This window comes from Mirounga angustirostris, unplaced genomic scaffold (assembly GCF_029215605.1).
Source record: "Mirounga angustirostris isolate CCGP_5_RB_7025 unplaced genomic scaffold, mMirAng1.0.hap1 SCAF_2, whole genome shotgun sequence".
Classification (NCBI taxonomy): Eukaryota; Metazoa; Chordata; class Mammalia; order Carnivora; family Phocidae; genus Mirounga; species Mirounga angustirostris.
The window spans coordinates 746,436-765,369 of NW_026991710.1; the positions used below are offsets into that span (position 1 = coordinate 746,436).

Here is an 18,934-nt window from a genome sequence, read left to right on the forward strand (position 1 = left end):
TTCCCTGAGACCCGGCGGATGAGCGCACTGGCGAGGCCGGGCTCTGTGGGACCTGGCGCACCGTCTCCTGCCACCTTGCCTGGCCTGGGCCGTGGCAGACCACACGTGGCAAGAAGAGCAGAGCTGTCCAGGTGAACTGACCCCCTCGTTGCTGAAGCCTGTTGCCAAGTCCTCTTTGGACCAGTAAAAAAGCTTGACCTGTCCTGACCCCTTGGCCCTGGCCGCCCCTGGTGCACACAAACACCAGTCAGCAGATGGGTCTGGCCACCATAATTGGGGGCCTGCTGGGGCCCAGTCCAGCTGGAGGCAGGGAAGTAGCCTGCCGCGGGCACCCGTCTCAGCTGCCTTCCTGCCTGGGGGGTCAGTGGATGCACCAGATGAGGCCTCTGGGCCCTGTCCCGGGACCCCTGTGGGTCCCGGGACAGGGGTGGGAAGCTCTGCCTTGCTGTCTGCCCCCTTTGTCACTGGCCGGCAGTGGGCAAGCTGAGCCGACCCTTGAGGCAAGGAGGGGTCAGGGCTCGAGTGAGAGGCTCTCTGGTCGGTGACAGAAGTGTCTTGAAATCTCGGGGTCTTTTTGCAGGTTGGCAGGACCCCGAGTTCATGAGAGATGTGGAGGCTGCCACGGGAGTGGACCTTGGCTCGTCTGGGTCCAGCGGGAGAGGCAAGGGCAAGCGGAGGAAGCACCCTGGCCTCACCGACCTGAAACAGCAGGCCGACACTGCCCGCGCACGCATCGCCAAGAAGGTGTTTGCTAAGTAAGAGCTCCTTGCGGCATGCCTGCCCCCACCCCCCTGGATTTGGGGATGCAGGAGGCGGGCTGACTGAGCTCGAAGACACTGTCAAGGCCTGGGGCCCCTAGCTCCTCTCTACTACACATTTCTCCCTGTGACCACCAGGCCCCCCGGGCGGGACGGGTGCTCCTAGCCAGCAGGGCCATGGGTGGGCCATTCAGGAGCAGAGCCTGGAGCTGGTCACCCCGAAGGGATGGATGAGCTGCTTCTCTAGCGGAGGGGCTTCACTGACCAGCCAGCACATCCTCATTTCCTGGTGGGGGGGTGAGGTCTCCATGGGGGCTGCTGGTACGGAGCCAGCTCCATGGCCTTCCCTTGCCCAGCTGACCCAGAAGGGCTCTCGTAGTCAGTGCCCAGCGGTGTCCACCTGGTAACAGCCAGCAGGGGAGTACCTTCCAAGGCTGGTGGGGTGGGAGGCACCACACAGGTCTCTGCTCCAGCAGAGCGTGGCCAGTGCTGCCGGGGAGGTGGGTAAGGGACGAAGCATCTCCATAGCCCAGCTGGATGTGCCTGGCGGTTGGGAATTGGGCAGGGCCAGGGCAGGAAGGCCGCCAGCCAGCACTCTCACTGCCTGCCTGCCACTGGGGCTGGCCAGACAAAGGCATTTGGGGTGCTTGTATAGGAAGCCCCGTGAGGCCATGGCCTCCCTGGTTGAATTTATGCTCAGGTTGTGGGTGCCATCAGGCCGTCCTCGTGGGCCAAGCTTCTCAAGCAGACACCTGGAAGGCGTTCAGCTCCGTGTGGCGGGTGAAGGAGGCTTTTCCTGTCCTCCTGGCCAGCGTCACCATGTGCTTGGCCTGAGTGGGGTCGCACAGGAGGGCGGCTTCCTCAGTGCCCGCACGGAGCCCCCAGGAGCTTGTCCTGTTGGAGGGCCACAGATGACCGAGCCCCGGGGTTGCACCCGGCGGTTACACGGGCACTTGGGGGCAGCGGGGCATCCCTCTTGGCGGCCTCGGAGGCTTCCTGCTGGGTACGGAGTCCTGCTGAGTCCAGGCCCTTGGCGGCACAGCACCCAGGCCAGGCAGCGAGACGCGCTTGGTAGCCCATCTGTGTGTTTTTGCTGCAGGACTGCAGTGCTGCCCCGTGGCTCTGTCCTGGGGCGCTATGCACGTGCCTGGGCAAGCTGGGCAGGGTCTGCATCTGATGCTGCCTTGTTGCATCTGCCCTGAAGCTGCTCCCCACCAGCCTGCTGGGCAGGCTCTGCCTTCATTCTGGGTGCAGCCTGGTGCTGGCGAGATTAGGGATCCTGGGAGCTGCCTTCAGGGCTCAGGGAACCCACAGGGTTAGTGTCACAGTTGCTTTTATTTCTGAGCTGTGTCGCCCATCTGCAGGGAGTCAGTGGTCTGCGTGTGGCAGCCGCCGGGGACCAGGACCTGATCCCAGCCAGACCACAGTCGGAGCCCAGAGACCTGGCCGGGCTTCCCTGATCGTGTCTTGCTTTGCTTTCCCCACAGAACCGCTGTGCAGAGGGTGGTCACAGCCATGAATCAGATGGACCGGAAGAAGCACGAGAAGTTTGCAAACCAGTTTAACTATGCACTGACTTAGAGGGCCAGACTGGTGGTCCCCTCTGGTCGTCTGCTCTTCTCCCTCGGCCAGGGCACCAGGATCGGAGCGCAGACACAGGACTGGGCTGTAACCACAGCCGCTGTTGTTATGTGTGTTTCGTGTGAGGAAAGAGTGTGTATTCTAGTCACAGTTCCCCAGAGGTATGGACTCCCCCTGCCCTGGGGAACCACAGCCATCCGGGTTATGGAGGTGACGTGGGCAGCGTGGCTCAGTGGGGCATCTGGCAAAGCCTGTCCCCATGTCACCCCAAGCCCCACTTCCCAGCCTTTTCCCTGGGCAGTAGGAGGGACTCGGGGGGGACTCTAGGAACCCTCATGCTTTTATGTAAACACTGTTTTTAAGACAAGCTGGGAAGTGAACCGTTCAGCGTCGTACCTTGCGTTTCCAGCTCACAGAGCGTTTTGGTGATGGTTCTGCATTAGAATGTCAACAACTACTTCTCTACTTTTTTGTTTTTCAAAAATAGCTTTATACTTCCACACCCTAGAATTCACCCTTTCAAAGTGTACCACTTAGTGTGGCATGAGGTATGTTGTACAACCTGGACCACCTGTTTCCAGAACTTTCCATCACCCCAGAAGAAAGCCTGTCCCTGTTAGCGGTCACTCCCCTACTCCTTCCTCCAGCCCCTGGCCCTTTCTGGATGGACGGCATCCTAGCAACACGTGGCCTTTCGTGTCTGGTTCGTCCACTTAGCACAGTGTCTCCTGGGTTCTTCCATGTTGTGGAATGCGTCAGAGCCCTGTGCCCTTTTACTGCCCACTGATGACACCATAGTGTGGGCACAGCACACTGTTCATCTGTTTATCACTGGCATCTGGGTTGTTCTCACACTGGCCGTGATGAGTGATGGGTCTGTGAACGTGTGTGCAAGTCTTGTGTGGACGTGGATTTTCATTTCTTTTTGGTTTACGCCTAGAAGTGGAATTGCTAGCTCACTTGGCAACTCTGTGTTTAACTTGTTGATGAACCGCCAGACTGTTCCCCAGCAGCTGCACCATTTGACTTACCTTCCCAGTGCGTGAGGGTTCCAGTTTCTCTGTGTTTTTGCCAATACGTTATCTGTGTTTCATCTTAGCCATCTTGGTATGAAATGGTATCTTTTATTTTTTTTTAAGATGTTATTTATTTGAGAGGAGAACATGAGAGAGGGGAGGGGCAGAGGCAGAGGGAGAAGCAGGCCTCCCGCGGAGCAGGGAAACCGATGCGGGGTTTGACCCCAGGAACCTGGGACCATGACCTGAGCCGAAGGCAGACGCTTAACCAGCTGAGCCACCCAGGTGCCCCTGAGGTGGTATCTTGATTTGCATTTTAATTTGTATTTTCCTAATGACTACTGATACTATCTTTTCATGTGTTTATTGGCCATTTGTGTATTTTTTTGGAGAAATATCTATTCAGATCTTTTGCCCATTTTCAATTGCATTGTTTGAGTTAGAATTCTTTATATATTCTAGGGGCATCTGGGTGGCTCAGTTGGTTAAATATCTGCCTTCGGCTCAGGTCATGGTCCCGGCGTCCTGGGATCGAGCCCCGCATGGGGCACCTTGCTCAGCGGGGAGCCTGCTTCTCCCTCTCCCTCTGCTGCTCCCCCTGCTTGTGCACTCTCTCTCTTTCTCTCTCTCAAATAAATAAACAAAACCTTAAAAAAAAAAAAAAAGAATTCTTTATATATTCTAGACCTTTATGTTGTTTGCAAATATTTTCTCCCATTTTCTTTTCACTTTCTCGATGGTGCCCTTTGAAGCACTAAGTTGGTAATTTTAATGACATCCCGTATTTTTTCTTTTGTTTCATGTGCGTCTGGTGTCCTGAGCACCTGGCCTGATCCAAGATTATGATTTACTCCTACATTTTCTTCTAAGAGTTTTATAGTTTTAGCTCTTACATTTAGGTCTTTGATCCATTTTGAGTTAATTTTTGTATATGGTGTGAGGTAGGGATCCACCTTCATTCTTTTGTGTGTGGATTCCAGTTGTCCCAGCACCATGTGTTGAAAAGATTATTCTTTCCCCCACCGAATTATCTTGACACCTTTGCTGATCATCCGTTGGCCATAAATGTAAGAGTTTATTTCTGGATTCTCCGTTCCTTTCCACTGACCTATATATATCCTTATGCCAATGCTGCAGTGTCTTGGTTAATCTTGCTTTGTGGTAAGTTTTGAGCCCTGAAAGTAAGTCCTCCAACTTTGTTCTTTTTCAAGATTATCTTGGCTATTCTGGGTCCCTTGCATTTCCAAATGAATTTTAGGATCGGCTTGTTAATTTCTACCAAAAAAGGGCAGCTGAGATTTTGATAGAGATTTTGTTGAATCTGCGGATCACTTTGGAAAGTATTGTCATCTTCATGTTAAGTTTTATGATTCGTGAACTTGGGATATTCTTATTATTTGACTGTTCTTTAGCTTATTTCAACAGTTTTTTGTTGTTTTCAGTGTACGAGTTATGCACTTATTTTGTTAAATTTATTCTTAAATATTTTATTCTTTTTGATGCTATTGTAAATATAATTGTTTTCTGAATTTCATTTTTGGATTGTTCATTGTTAATGTATAGAAATACAACTGATTTTTGTATGTTGGTCTTGTAGCCTGAAACTGTGCTGAGCTCGGTTAGTTCTAATTGTGTGTGTGTGTGTAGATTCCTTGGGATTTTCTCTATGCACAATCATGTCATCTGCAAATAGAATGCTTCCTTTACAATTTGGATGCCTTTCTTTTGCCTAATTGCCTTGGCAAATTAGGAACCTCCAGTACAATGTCGAATAGCAGTGCTGAGAGCAGACATCTTCATCTTGTTCCTGGTTTGGGGGAGAAAGCTTTCAGTCTTTTCACCATTGAGAATGGTGTTGGCTGTGGGTTTTTGTAGATGCATTTTGCCAGGCTGAGAAAGTTCCCTTCTAATTCTAGTTTGTTGAGTGTTTTTGTCTTGATGTTGAATTCTGTGAGATGTCTTTTTATATCTATTAAAATGGTCGTGTGGTTTTTGTTCTTTATTCTGTTGCTGTGGTATACTACATGAATTGTTTTTCATATGCTGAACCACCCTTGCATTCATGGGATAAATCCCACTTGGTCTGATATATAATTCTTTTTATGTTATTGCACTTGGTTTGCTAATATTATGCGATTCCAATGACCTGATTTGCTAGTATTTTGTTAAGGAATTTTGTGTCTGCTCATAAGAGATATTACCATACACTTTTCTTCTTATGATGTCCTTGTCTGGCTTTGGTATCAGAGTAGTGCTGGCCTCATAGATTGAGTTGGGCAATGTTCCTTCCTTGTCTGTTTTTTGGAAGAATTTATGAAGGATTTGTGTTAATCCTTTAAACATTTGGTGGAATTCACCAGTGAAGTCGTTTGGTCCTGGGCTTTTCCTTGTGAGAAGTCTTTTTTTTGTTTGTTTTTTGTTTTTTTTTTTAATTTATTATCTTGGGTGCCTGGGTGGCTCAGTCGGTTAAGCATCTGCCTTTGGATCACATCATGATCCCAAGGTTCTGGGATCGAGTCCCAAATGCTCCCTGCTCAGTGGGAATTCTTCTCCCTCTCCCTCTCCCACTCCTTCTGCTGGTGCTCTCTTTCCCTCTCTTTCCCTGACAAATGAATAAACAAAATCTTTTTAAAAAATTAATTTATTATCTTTATTTATTGTAGATCTGTTTAGATTTCCTGTTCTTCCTTGAATCAGTCTTAGTAGTTTCTGTATTTTTAGGAATTTGTCTGTTTCATGTAGGTTTTTGGTTGTAATTTGTTGACATACAGTTGTTTATAGTATTCCTTTGTAATTCTTTTTATTTCTTTAAGGTTGCTGGCAATGCCTCTTCTTTCATTCTGGGATTTTAGAAATCTGAGTGTTTTCTCACTTTTTAAAATATGCTTGGCCAGTCTAACTAAAGGCTTATCAATTTTATTGATTTATTCAAAACCCAACTTCTGGTTTTGTTGATTTTTCTCTCTTTTTTTTTTTTTTTCCATTTTTTGTTTTGTTAATTTCCGCTCTGATCTTTATTATTTACTTTGGGTTGCTTTGGGTTTAGTTTTCTCTCTTTCTAGTTTCTTAAGATAGAAGATTAGCTTACTGATTTGAGGTGTAGCTTCTTTTTCAGGTAGGTGTTTACAACTCTTAAGTTTTCATCTAAGCACTGCTTTAGCTTCACTGTGTAAGTTTTGGTATGTTGTGTTTCATCTTTATCTCCCAAGTATTTTCTCATTTCTCTTGAATTTCTTTTACCCATTGATTATTCAGGAGTTGGTTTAATTTCCACATACTTGTTAATTTCCCAAATTTTCTTTTGTTATTTGATTTCTAATTTCATTCTATGTGGCCAAAGAATACATTGTGTATGATTTCAGTCCTTTGAAATTTAAGACTTATTTTAAATGTGTATCCTGGAGAATGTCCCGTGTACACTTGAGAACTGTTCTGTTGTTGAGTGTTCTGTAGATTCGTGTTAAGTCAAGGTGGTTCATAGTGTCACATGTCTTCTCTTTCCCCATTGGCCTTCCACCCGGTTGTTCTCTGTACTGTTACTTTTCCTGATGGAGTGACCCTTTTGTAATGGGGTCTTCTCTGTGTCTAGTAACAGCTTTTGTCTTAAAGTCTCTTTTGTATGATATCCATATGCCTTGTGGCTGTTGTTTGTGTGGTACATCTTCTTCCACCCGTGTAGTTTCGTTGTGTCTGATTCTAACATGCTCCTTGAAGACAGCATGCAGCTGATTGTGGCTTTTAATCTGCTCTGCTGATCTCTGCCTCTAAGTGCGATATTTAGTCCGTTTACCTTTAATGTACTTACTGATAAGGGAAGATTTATGTCTGTCATTTTTCAGTTTTTCTACATGTCTTTTTCCTCTTTTCCCCATTGCCGTGTGTGTGTGTGTGTGTGTTAGACGGATGTTCGCTGAATTCCCCTGTGTCTTTCACTGAATTTTTGTTTTGGGGGGAATTCTTTAGTGGTTGTACTGCAGATTCCAGTGAACAAGTAAATACAGTCTAGTTTGGCTTCATACCAGCTTAGTTTCAGGAGTGTACAAAAGCTCTGCTCTAATAGAGGTATGTTCCCTCCTAGTGCCTTTGTGTGATTTTTGTCATACAAATTACAACTTTATAGACTGTGAGCCCATCAACACAGTTTTGTGATTATTGCTTTATGCAGCTCTTTAAAGTCAGATAGGAAAAGAAAAGATTTACGAACAAAAATACATTTATTCTGTCTGCTCTTTGGCTCTGTGGTTGCCTTTACCTGCACCGTCTGTCTCTTCTTGTGGATTCGACTAATGTCTTTCACTTTGGTCTGAAGGGCTCCTTGCAGTGTTTCTTGAGGGATAGGTCTGCTAGCAGTGAATTGTCCCCATTCTTGTTTATCTGGAATGTCCTAACGTCTTCACTTTTGAAGAATAGCTTTGCTAGATTTCAATATGTTGTTAATAGTCTTTGTCTTCTAACCCTTTGAATGTATCATCCCACTGCCTTCTGGTGTCCACGGTTTCTGATGAGAAGCCAGTGTTATTAAGTTGGGATTTTGGAAAATGCTTTGTATACAATAAGTTGGGTTTTTTCCTTGCTGCTTTTAAAACGCTCTTTGTCTTTGACTTTTAACAGTTTTAACTATGTGTCTAGTTATGGATCTCTTTGTGTGTGTCCTCCTTAGAATTTGTTGAGCTTCTTGGATGTAGAGGTTGTCGTTCATCAAATTTGGGAGGTTTGGGTCCATTATTTCTTCAAAGGTTCTTTCTGCCTCTTTCTCTCTCTCTCTCCCGTCATTGGACTCCCATTATGTGTATTTCGGTGGTCGGTGGTGTCTCTTTGGTCCCTGAGGCCCTGTTCTTTTTTTTCTTTCTTTTTTCTGTTCCTCAGAATGGACCTATTGATCTATCTTCAGGGTCACAGATTCTTTCTTTTGCCAACTAAAATCTAATATATAGTTGTTCTAATGAATATCTCATTTCACTTGTACTTTCCAAGTCCAGAATTTTCTATTTGGTTCTCATCTATAATTTCTTTCTTTTTACCAATGTTCTCTATTTGGTGAAACATTATCTCATATTTTAATTCTTTAGACATGGCTTCCTTTGCTTCTTTGAACATGTTTATAAGAACTGGTTTATAGTATTTGTCTAATAAGTTCAGCATTGGGCTTATTCAGGGACAGTTTCCACTGACTACTCTTCTCCTTATGTATGGGCCATACTTACCTGTTTCCTTGTGTGTCATAATTTTTTTGTTGACATTAGACATTTTAGATGATATAAGGTGGCAACTCTGGAAATCAGATCCCCGCCTCCCCACAATTTGTTGTTGCCATTTGTTTAGTGTCTTTTCTGAACTATGTAAAAATGTGTATTCTTTGTCATGCTTGGCCACCGAAGTCTCTGTTTGGTCAGCTTAGTGATCAGCTCATGATTGGACAGAGACTTCCTTAAATGCTTTGATCCAAGAAGTCTTGTGGGTTTTGGCCGAAAGCCATGTGTGTGTTGGGCACACCTTGAACCCTCAGCCAGGTAGTTGCCCCCTCTGCCTTAGCTCGCACTTCCTGCTTCTTCCTGGCCTCGAGTTCAGCCAGAGGTGAGAGCTACGGACTGGACTCTTCAGGTCTTTGAGATTTTTCACCAGCCTCTTCTTTGGCCAAGCGGAAGTTGCCACTGCAGACTGCTCGTTGTCCAACAGTATCCCTGATTGTTCTCGACAGACCCGCACTGAGCTGGTTGTCAGGGCAGAAAAAAAGACAAGCCTGGCGAATGGGTTTTTTCTGGGTAGCAGCCTGATGATTCCAGTAGTGACAAGTCTCTGAGGGAGGAGGGGCTTTGGGACCCAGTCTTCCCCTCCCAGTGGCTGCCAGGCTGTTGATCTCCAGGCTACTGTGGCCCCAAGGTTGCTGGGTATAAAGGCCACTGCAGAGCTGGAGAGAGGGAATGAGAACAGTAACTGAAAATGCCACCAGGTTTGCCCTTTCCACCAAGATTGAGCCATTTTTCTAGGGTAAACTCTCCTTGGATTGTTACGGGTCTTTGGTTAATTTCCAGAGTTTTGAAAAAGTTTATTTTGTCAGTTTCCCCCGGGTTCTGTGGCATTTTGAGCAGTCCCGATTGCTGGGCAGGAAGGCCCTTCCTAGCCCTTTAGTGTTCCTAGTGGTCCTGCCAAGGATGCACTTGTACGGATGCGTCTTCACGCACAGCCATGTGTGTCTGTGGGCCGGAGTCCCGGGGATTCCAGCTTGCTTTCCCAGAAGCAACCTGCAAGAACACTGACTTCCGGAACCCTCCCTCCCTCTGTGTGGTGGCGAGCATCTTGATCTTTGCCAAGCCCTGGGGAACACTGGCATCTCGGGGTTATAATCGACCTGTCTCTTACGAGTGAGCTGTTGAGCATTTTTTCATATGGTAAAGTGCTCATTGTTGCTCCTGTTCTGTGAGTTGTACATCCATAGCCTTTGTTCATTTTCCTGTTGGTTTATCGGCTTATTTAAGTGTAGGAGCTCTTTATTCATTAAGAAAACTAGCTCTGTGTGACAGGTTGCAAATATTTCCTGTCTGCTGACTTTGCTAATGTTTTGCCGCGTGGATGTTCATGTATCTGAGTCTCTGTGTCCCTTCCCCAAAGATTATATTAAATTCTTCCTGTGTTTCCTCTGGTACTTTTATGGGTTTCATTTCCACATTTAAATCTCACTAATCTATTTATCACTTATTTTAATATAAAACATGACCCAGGAAATCCAGTTTTCTATTTCAAATAGCTGCCCAGCTGTCATCCATTTCTTGACAAATTAGTATTTCTTTAGCGGATGTGGAGCACCACCTTCTCTTATGTCGATACCCATGGACAGTGGTTCTGCTTATGAACTTTCTCTTCTGCCCCATCAACTTGCCTATGTGCGTGTTACCACACCATTGTGATTACCGTAGCTTTGTGCTATGTTTTTACGTCAGAGACCGCTTTCCTTTCACTTTGAGGCAGTTAGACAAGAGGTGTGGGGGAGGGGGGTGTTTTGTGAAACTTAACTCAGGACCATAGGGGCTGCTGGTGGAGCGTGGGATGGAGGGGCCCTGCTGTCCCCATCCAGACCAGACGGCAGGAGGGAGGATTGGCAGGGCCCGGGGAGCATCATTCCAGAGTTGTGACTCAGGACTGGGGTTGGATGGACTATTACAGAAACAGGGTGTCACAGAATTAGCTAACTCCAACACAGGATTTATGTGTGCTTCTGCATGAAGAGCTCTAAGGTGGGTGCCCCAAGCTGGTGAGAGGACACCCACAGTGCTGTTGGGGCTGTTCTCTTCCTGGCATTAGTGCATAGGGCCTCCATCCCCAAGGTTACCTCTTGGCCCAAGTTGGCTGCTGGGGCTCCAGCCATCACAGGGTATGGGGACGGAAGGAGGGGAGGGGGTATACCCCCATTTCCTGTGAAGAGCCTTTTCAGGTGCCCTGCTGCTTTGTCCAGTCACATGGCAGTGTCCAGCTGCCCAGGAAGCAGAAAATGCAGTCTTTTATGCTGGGGATAGGCATCCAGCTACCAGCAGCCCCTATGCCCAGGCAAGAGGGTGAATAGATCAGCCCTCAGCCGGCTGCTCTGAAAGGGCCATCACACAGGGCTGTCTGGGATGGAGTGGGATGTGGCGTCCTGGAGTTGTCACCTGCCTGTAGGGGATGGGGCCCCGGAATGGAAGAGAACCCCCTTCCTCATGGACCTGTGTGTGACAGTGTCTATGTGTGACAGTCCCTACGTCCCTGAGAATGACCTACTTGACCCCCCTTCCCCCCCAGCTGTTACCACCTGCTGCCCCTGGGTGCCCCAGGCTGTCCCAGGCTGTATGCCCCTTACCCTCCCCATGGAAATACCACCCCCTCCAGGAAGCCTCACCAGATCCCTCGAGTAGCCTAGGAAGGTCCCTCTGAGCTGAGTGACACTTCAGAGAGACATGCGAACCTCAAGTGGCCCAGGGCAGAGATCTGGGGACTCCACATGGGGCCCTGGATGCCACTTGGGGATGGGGGATGTGACGACGAGGCTGGCTTGCTGGGAGCAGGGGGCGAGTGGTCACAAGCGACTCTGCAGGTAAGGGAGGAGGAGCGGGAGGGCACAGGCAGTGACTGGTCGTGGGGAGGGCCACGGGGCTGAAGAGGCGGCCACAGAAGGTTCCTCTGCAGCTGTGTGGGGAGGGCACCACGTGGACCAGGGCACGACGACCGGGGAGGGGAGGGCAGGCGGGAGAGCGAGGACAGCAGCGGGTCCTGGGGATGGGGAGTGAGGTGGGGCTAGGGGCCGCGTTCCCCGAGTTCCCCGACGGTGGCGGAGCTGGGCCCATCCTCGCCCCTGCGGGACTGCAGGTGGGGCGCGAGGGGTCCGCGGAGCCCGGGGTCCAGCGGGGGCGGCGGAGCGAAGGAGCAGCAGCAGAACTGGCCAGGCAGCGGGGCGGGGGCCGCGCGGGCTCAAGTGGAGAAGCTGGTGAAGAGGCCGGTGTAGACAGCGAGTGTAGACAGCTCCTTGGGTAACTCTGGCTTGGAAGGGGGCGGCTGGACGCTCCCCAGGGTGGAGCGGAAGGAGGGTGTGGACACGGCCCAGCGGGGAAGGGTGGGTGAGGAGGGAGGGCGCCCTGCGCGCGGGCAGATGGCCTGAGCCGGCAGGGGGCGGCCGTGGAGAGAGGGAGGTGGACACGATGGGGCGGGGCGGCCGGCTGCCGGGGGGTGAGTGCCCTCTCGAGGGTGAGGCCCAGCTGCCGGAGAGGAGGGGCGGAGCAAAGCTGATGAGACTTGAGCGGGGCAGGTAGGCAGGAAGGCGGGCAAAGCTGTGAGGGTGGCAGGTCCGCTAGCAGCCCCCATACCCATTCTCCCCTCTTGACAAGGAGTAAGTCGCCACCAGCTTTAAAAACTACATTTCCCAGCCTCCCTTGGCTGGGAGTGGCCATGTGACCAAGCTCTGGCCAATGAGTTGTGAGCAGCTGTGTTACGTGGGCTTCTGGGAAAGCACCTTAAAAGGAAAAGGGGTGTTCCCCCTCTTCTCCCTTCCTTCCCGTCCGCTGCCTGGAATGGGGATGTGATGGCCGGAGCGTCGCCCTTCATCTGGGTCCCTGAGGATGGAGTCCCAGCCCAGCGATGCTGTAGCAGACAGTGGGATGGAGGAGGGTTTCCAAGGACTCTGTGTAGGTGTCATAGCTGCCTGGGGCTGCCAGTAACCAGATTTCCCTCACACAAGAGAAAATGAATAATCTCCTTTCTACTTGTGTTCATTTGGATTTTCTCTTTCATGCAGCCAAAGCCAATCCTAATAGCAAGGCAGCTGTGGGTGGGCATGGAGGGAAGAGAGGAGGGCCGAGTGGTGTGGGGAGTGGCCTCACGGGGAGCGAGCTCTGCCTCTGTCTGGGCTCAGCAGTCCCTGGGCAGGAGACGCGAGGCCTTCAGGTAGGCCTGTATGTGTCTGGGCTCACACCTGCAGGGCCTGTGCCTTGCTCGACAGGAGACAGAGACGACCTGGGTGTGTTCTGGGATGCCGGTGGATGCAGACTGCAGCCAGGACTGGTCCCAGGAGCTTGAGGAGGGACCGTCCCAGAGTGCACTCAGATCCCGGACCGGAGACAGCCCTTCGTGGGGCCCCCGTGGTGGGGGACAGTGATAAGGGGCCAGGAAAGCCACCACTCACCTCTGCCTCCAGCTCAGGCTGGGAGTGGCGGCTCGCGGGGGCCTGAGCACCACGCAGGCACTGGGCAGACTCCCAGGGTGGCTGTACCTGGTCTACCTCATCCTTTCCCTCTGAGGGCTGTGATGCAGCAGGCCCCGCTGAGCTCAAGCAAGGTGGGTTTGGGGAGACCCCAGCACCTTTGGGGCTGCCGTCCCTGCTCCCAGGAGGTGGAGGCTGTAGCTTCTTGCTTGGCCGCACTTCGAGCCCGGTTGGGCTAAGTGCACAATAATGTGGGTGATTTGATTTTAGGCCAAGAGCCCTCTGGAACTTTCTGGAGCTCTGGGTCTCCTCTGTCAGCTGCCTGTAGCCTGGATGCCCAGGCCTCAGTGGTGGGACCAGGGGTGTCCCCAGCCCTGTACCTTCCCCTGTTAGATTCAGCAGACTTGAGCTCTGCCAGGGGGAGAGCCCCGCTCGTGGGGCTGACAACGTCAGCAGGGTTACTTAGCAGAAAATTTCCTGGTGCCAGTGCTGTGAGGATGGAGAGCGGGGGGGGGGGGGGGGGGAGGAGGGGAGGGGGGGACCGGATGTTCTGAAGCAGAGCAGCCTGCAGGAGGCCAGCCGTAGCAGTCGGCAGGGTGGTCCCAGCTACCTTTACCCCCAGCCCCACCCCAGCTGCCCGATGGGCTGGGGGCTGCCCCTCAGCGGCCCTTTACCCACTGGTGATGGGGAAGGCAAGAGGGGTCGCTCTCCTCACTCCTGCCCAGGCAGGTGCAGCCACCCACCCTCGCAGGCCCTCTCGCTCCCAACCCAGCCTCAACCCTCCCCGAAGTGGATGCTGGCGGGCTACCTAGCGCGGGGACAAGATCTGAGATCTCAGCCGGCTCCTCGCACACGGAGGGGATGCACACCTAGAGAAGACGCGTTCCCAAGCGCAGCCGGCTCCTTCTGCGTCACAGGGCTCGGTGCGGACCAGCCGCAGGGTTGGGCGGGAGCACGGGCCCCACAGCGCCCGGCATCCTGCTACCCCTCTGAGCTCTTCTCAAGTCCAGGCGGTGCTGCTGTGGGGACCCCTCCTCACCGCGCCCCCGGGCCTGTGTCCCCGCAGCCTTGGCTCTCGTGTCGGGCAGCCACAGGCTCAGTGCCGCCACCTCTCCCTTCCCCGCGTTCCCAGGGCTCCAGGAACCCGTGTGGAGACCGCGCCCAGAGCGGGACCCGCGAGTCTTTGGAGAAGAGGTGGCCGTGCTGGGCTGGAGCGCTGGACTCGTGCGGGCCGGGCTTGCAGTCCAGCTCTGGCGCCCTTGGGCCAGCCGTTGGAGCCTGGGGAGCCCCAGCTTCCCTCCTCTGGGAATCGACAAGAGCTCATCCCTGCCAGGCCTGGGGGCACATGTGCCCAACGCAAGCCGCCCCTGCCCCGGCCTGGTGCTCTGGGTGCGGATGACAGGGGTAGGTGCCCAGGGGACAGTGCTGCTCCCAGCCCCGACTCTGTTCCGCCAGGCTTCCTCCCCCCCAAGAGCCCCCTAAGGCTACACAGAGGAGGAAGGGGGGATGTCCCTGAAGCCATGGGGTCCGGGGTGGGGGAAGGGGAGACGCGGGGACCGGGGACTCTTGGACAGCAGACACTCAGCCCCAAGTGCGTGTGTGCTGGGGAGGTGGGGAGCCCAGGCGCCACCGCACTGCAGAGTTTGGCCACGGGACAGCGGGGAAATTGGGGCCTGAACCCAGCGCCCGGTCCAACAGCCCGAGGCGCCTCGGTAGCGATGAAGTAAGTCCCCACCGACGGGCGAGGGCAGCGCGGGCGCCTGAGGGACGCGGGTGCAGCCTCCTGCGGTTTATTGATTGAGCAAAGTTCAGCAAAGTGCTTCCGAGCGGGCCGAGCCCGGCCCGACGCGTACAGTCATTTATAAATTTAAAACTCTTCTGTAGCAACCGGCTATGTGCAGAGTCCACGACGGAGGCCTTGCGAAAGCCCCGGCGGCGGGCGCCTTCGGGTCCCAGTCCGCGCCGCGCTCAGAGGTGCGGCGCGTAGAAGGCGGGCGCGCCGTAGGTCTGCGAGCCCAGCACGAAGGGCGACAGCACGGCCGGGCTCGACAGGAAGGGCAGCTGCGCGGCGCACACCAGGCCGCCGGGGCCGTGCGCCGGGTACGCGGCGGGGCCGTGCATGGCGAGCGGCGCGCCCATGGGCGGCGACGGGCTGAGCGGGCTGAGGCCGCCGGGCAGCCCGGCGCCCGGCCCCGCGCCCGGCCCCGCTGCGCCGCCGCCGCCGGTCGGCGCGCTCGTGTCGGCACCGGGGTTCTGCTTCTTCCACTTGGTGCGGCGGTTCTGGAACCAGATCTTCACCTGCGTCTCGGTGAGGCTCAGCGACAGCGCCAGGTTGAGGCGCTCGCACACCGACAGGTAGCGCGTCGCCTTGAACTTGTTCTCCAGCGCCACGAGCTGCTCGTAGGTGAAGGCGGTGCGCGCGCGCCGCGGCTTCCCGGACTTGGAGTCCGAGCCCGCGCGCTTCCGCTTGGGCTTCGTGGCCGCCGCCGCGCCCTGGGGGGTCGCCCCCGCGCCCCCCGCCGCCGCCGCCGCCGCGGCCCCAGGCGGGCCCGGGGCTCCGGGCGAGTTCCCGCGGGGGCCGGGGGCCGCAGCCTCATCCGCCGCGCCGGGGGCCGCCTCGGCCTCGGCCGCGCCAGGGCAGCCCGACCCGCGGGCCGCGAGGCCGCCGCCGCCTCCCCGCGCCTCCTCCGCGCCGCGCGCGGTCCCCGCGTCGGGCGCCTCGTCGTCGTCGTCGTCGTCGGGCGCCTCGTCCGCGCTGTCGGCGCTCGGGCTGCGGCCGCCGCCGCCGTAGCCGCTGGCCTCGGCCTCGTCCGCCTTGTAGGGGTCGCCGGCGTCTGCGGGCGGGCGGGGCGGGGAGGACAGGACAGTTAGGACGCGGCGCCCTCCCCTGCGCGCGCCCCTGCCCGCGGCCGTCGGGCCCGGGAAGCGCTCCCTCCCCCCGGGCCGTCGCTTCTCTGCGGTATTGCCCCCCTCCTCTTCTTCTCCTTAGCGCTTTCGTTGTCCTCCCGGCTTCGCTGCGCGCCCGCCCGCGTCTGCTCTGCATCCCTGCCTCGGTGCCTCTGCCCGAGCCGGGCCGGCCGGTGCCGCGCGCGGGTTTGCGGCGGAGTGAAAGCTCCGATCGATCCGCGGGGCAGATACAAACTTAATTAAACTCATTTTGTGTAATGTACAAACTAGTTAACGGCCATTTAATTTATTTCGGCGTATATTACCCTCCAATTACGGAAAGGCGCGGGCCAGCCAATTACTGGGCATTTCAGAGCCGACGGGCCAGAGGCCAGGGATGGGGCTGGAGCCGGCTGCCGGGAGGGAACTTCTGGAGACCAAACCCGGCCGCCCATTTCCACCTCAAGCCTCCGGGCCCTGGATCGTGGCAGCCCTCCGCCCCTCAGCTGAGAGCCCGGCCGGTCGGGGTCCTGACCAGGAGGTCCCGGCCTGGGCGGTGGGGGTCCTGAGCAGTGCTAACTCCGGGGGTGGGGGTGGTGTCCCCGCTAGGTCCAGTCTGAGCAGAAGCTCCAATCCTCCAAGCAGAGGCCCCTGAGGTGGCTGCATTTCGAGTGTGGAAAATTTGGAAGGCAAGAGTCTGTCCTGGGCAGGGCCTGGGAGGGCATCTATGCAGCCTGCACCCCACAGGTGGTGGTGTAGCCATGAGAAAAAGGCAGGGCAGGTGCTGTACACAGTGCTACCCAGTCAGGCACCAAGCCCCCGCTGCTGAGTCAGGTTGGCATCAAGAACCCGGTGAATAAATGTCAAACTGGGTGCTAGCAGACTTCCCCAGGGCAACTGCAGAGGTTGCATGGAAGTCAGCAGGGCAGGTTTGGGGGGCGGGGCGGGGGGGGGGGGCACCCACACCCCTTAGCGGGAGCAGGCTGTCCCGTAGAGGACCCTGAGAGCCCCTGGCCATCTAGTTTTACCTTGTCGGGGTAGTCTGAGGAGGAAGAGGGCCTGACTAGGCTCCCCACGAAATCAAGAGACAGGGCCTTCCCCTGGGATGGGCTCCCCATGCGGGTGGAGGCTCTGGGTGGAGACTTCCAGAACTCCGGCTAGGCCCAGAGCCCGAAGGGTTCCCCTCCAGCCAACCTGGGTTTGCTCTTCATCTAGACCACACCTGGATCAGGCGAGTCCATGTACCCCGAGGCCCCTATGCCCCAAGACTGCGGCCCCAGCCCTGTCCCCCCTGAGCTCCCGTCCTTGCTCTGCCAAGGGGCTGGGAAGTTGGAGGGAGGAAGGGCCGGAGGAGGGGGCACCAAAAGCAATCAGGAGCCGGTCGAATGCAATTCTCGATCAATAGCGGCCCCTAATAAGTGTAATAGGTTTTAATCGAGTAATTATCCGAATTTTGACCCTATAATTTAGATGTTCGGGGGGAGTTTGCAAGGTGCTTGAAAGAGATATGCATGCTGCCCTAATGGGATATCGACCGGGCCGGGGGCGCGGGCCGCCCCATTACCGGCCGCTTTCCGCCGCTAAGCACATTTCCCCTTAACTGTAATCGAAGGGATTTAATTGTTTTTCCAGAGATAACCAGCGTTTTGTCACAATTAGTCTGATTTGTCCAAAAAAAAAAAAGAGGAGAAGGAGAAAAGGGGGAGGGAGGCCTCGGGCGGCGGTGAGGGCGGGGAGGTCACGGGCCCGCCGCCTCGCAGGTCCCCTCCTCCTCCGCACCAACCACCTTCCAAGGCCGGCCCTGCAGCCCCGCAGCCCTGGGACAGGCCCGGCGGAGCCATCCCGGGAGGCGCGGGGCGGCAGCGGCCCCGGAGTCCGGGTCGGACGGAGCCCCGCGCGCTGCGAACTTTGCACTGAGCCCCGGCACTCGGCGGGCCCGGCTCGCCCAGGGGCCCGGGAGCGTAAACGCATAGATGCGGCCCGTCCCCCGGCTCCCGCGGCCGGCGCGGGCCGCGTCCTACTCACGCGGCGGCTCAGCTCCGGTGGCGGCTCCGGCTCCTCCGGCGGCGGCGAGGGCGCGGCGCTCCAGCTCCTCTGCGCGCGGCGGGCGTCCCGGGGCGGCGGGGGCCGGGGCGCACGGGGCGCACGCGGCGGGCGGCACGGGGCCCAGAAGCACACAGCGGCGTCTTCTGCTGTTGAACTTGTTGGGGTCCAGAATGTCCAGCACCGAGAAGGAGGTGGGGCGCGGCGGCGGGCCAGGCCGGGCCGCCCCGGCCCCTTCGGGCGCCGCGGGCGCCGTGTCGCTGGCGGCGAGCGGCGGGGGTCCGGCCCGGGGGAAGGCGGGCAGCTCGGCGCGCCCGTCCATGGCGTCCCGGGCGGCGGCGGCGGCGGCGGCGGGCGTGGGCGGCGCGGGCCCCGGGCCGGGCCCGGGCGGCGGCGGCTGCAGCGCCGGGCCGTCCCCGGGAGCCGCCGGGCCGCTCGCGCTCATGCCGGCCTCCCGCCGCTGCGGCCGCTCGGGCCCCGCTGGCTACTGGGCTCCCATCGCCGGCGGCCCTGGCGCGGCCGCACGGCCTCGCGCAGGCGGCCGCGGCTCGGCTGGCTCTGGCGCCGTGCCCCGCGCTCGCCGCGGCTGCCCAGCGCTGCCTCCGCCGCCGCCTCAGGCGCCCGCCGCGCCCGGCCCGCGCATTTATGGCGGCCCGGCCGGCGGCGCCCACGCGCCCACACGCCGCACACACGTGCGCCCGCAGGCGGCCGCGGGGCCCCGCCGCCCTCGTTAGCGCGCGCGCCTAATTGGCTGCGAAGGGTCCCGGGCGGAGGAGGCGGGCCCCGCGCGGGACACACGGACGGAGCCCCGGGCCCGACCGACAGACGCGCAGCCCGCAGCCCGAGTGCGGGCCGCGAGCGCTGTGGCGGTGAGCGGCGCGTCGCTGCGCCTCCGCTCGTCCAGAGGCGGTGCGCCTGCCTCCTGGGCGAAGGGGGAGGAGACAGCCCTGGCTTTTAAATAATTGCGGGATCAATCGGCGGAAGGG

The 18,934-nt window shown here is 56.1% G+C and overlaps 2 protein-coding genes across 7 annotated transcripts in view; one reads left to right on the forward strand and one right to left on the reverse strand.

The window, feature by feature from the left end:
- UVSSA (UV stimulated scaffold protein A) overlaps positions 1 to 9,998 on the forward strand; it is a 38,092-nt gene extending 28,094 nt beyond the window's left edge. For all 6 annotated transcript variants that reach the window (XM_064584122.1, XM_064584124.1, XM_064584126.1 and 3 more), the window contains 2 exons: positions 581 to 755; positions 2,246 to 9,998. In XM_064584122.1, coding sequence (XP_064440192.1) covers positions 581 to 755; positions 2,246 to 2,339 — 269 coding nt within the window. In that variant the 3' untranslated portion in view covers positions 2,340 to 9,998. The remainder of the gene's footprint in view (positions 1 to 580; positions 756 to 2,245) is intronic.
- Positions 9,999 to 11,297: 1,299 nt separating this feature from the next.
- NKX1-1 (NK1 homeobox 1) lies at positions 11,298 to 18,546 on the reverse strand. The gene is made up of 2 exons (XM_045879498.2): positions 17,931 to 18,546; positions 11,298 to 15,853 (listed from the first exon to the last, which is right to left on the reverse strand). Exons 1-2 carry the CDS (start codon positions 18,391 to 18,393, stop codon positions 14,988 to 14,990), a joined length of 1,329 nt encoding a protein of 442 aa, XP_045735454.1. The 5' UTR covers positions 18,394 to 18,546; the 3' UTR covers positions 11,298 to 14,987.
- Between the last annotated feature and the right edge of the window lie 388 nt (positions 18,547 to 18,934).

Bases quoted from the DNA above. Each gene is read 5' to 3' on its own strand.
- NKX1-1 (XM_045879498.2), bottom strand. From the start codon at position 18,393: ATGAGCGCGAGCGGCCCGGCGGCTCCCGGGGACGGCCCGGCGCTGCAG. The intron at 15,854-17,930 runs GTGAGTAGGACG...GCCCGCCCGCAG, and splicing joins CACCGGAGCTGAGCCGCCGC to ACGCCGGCGACCCCTACAAG.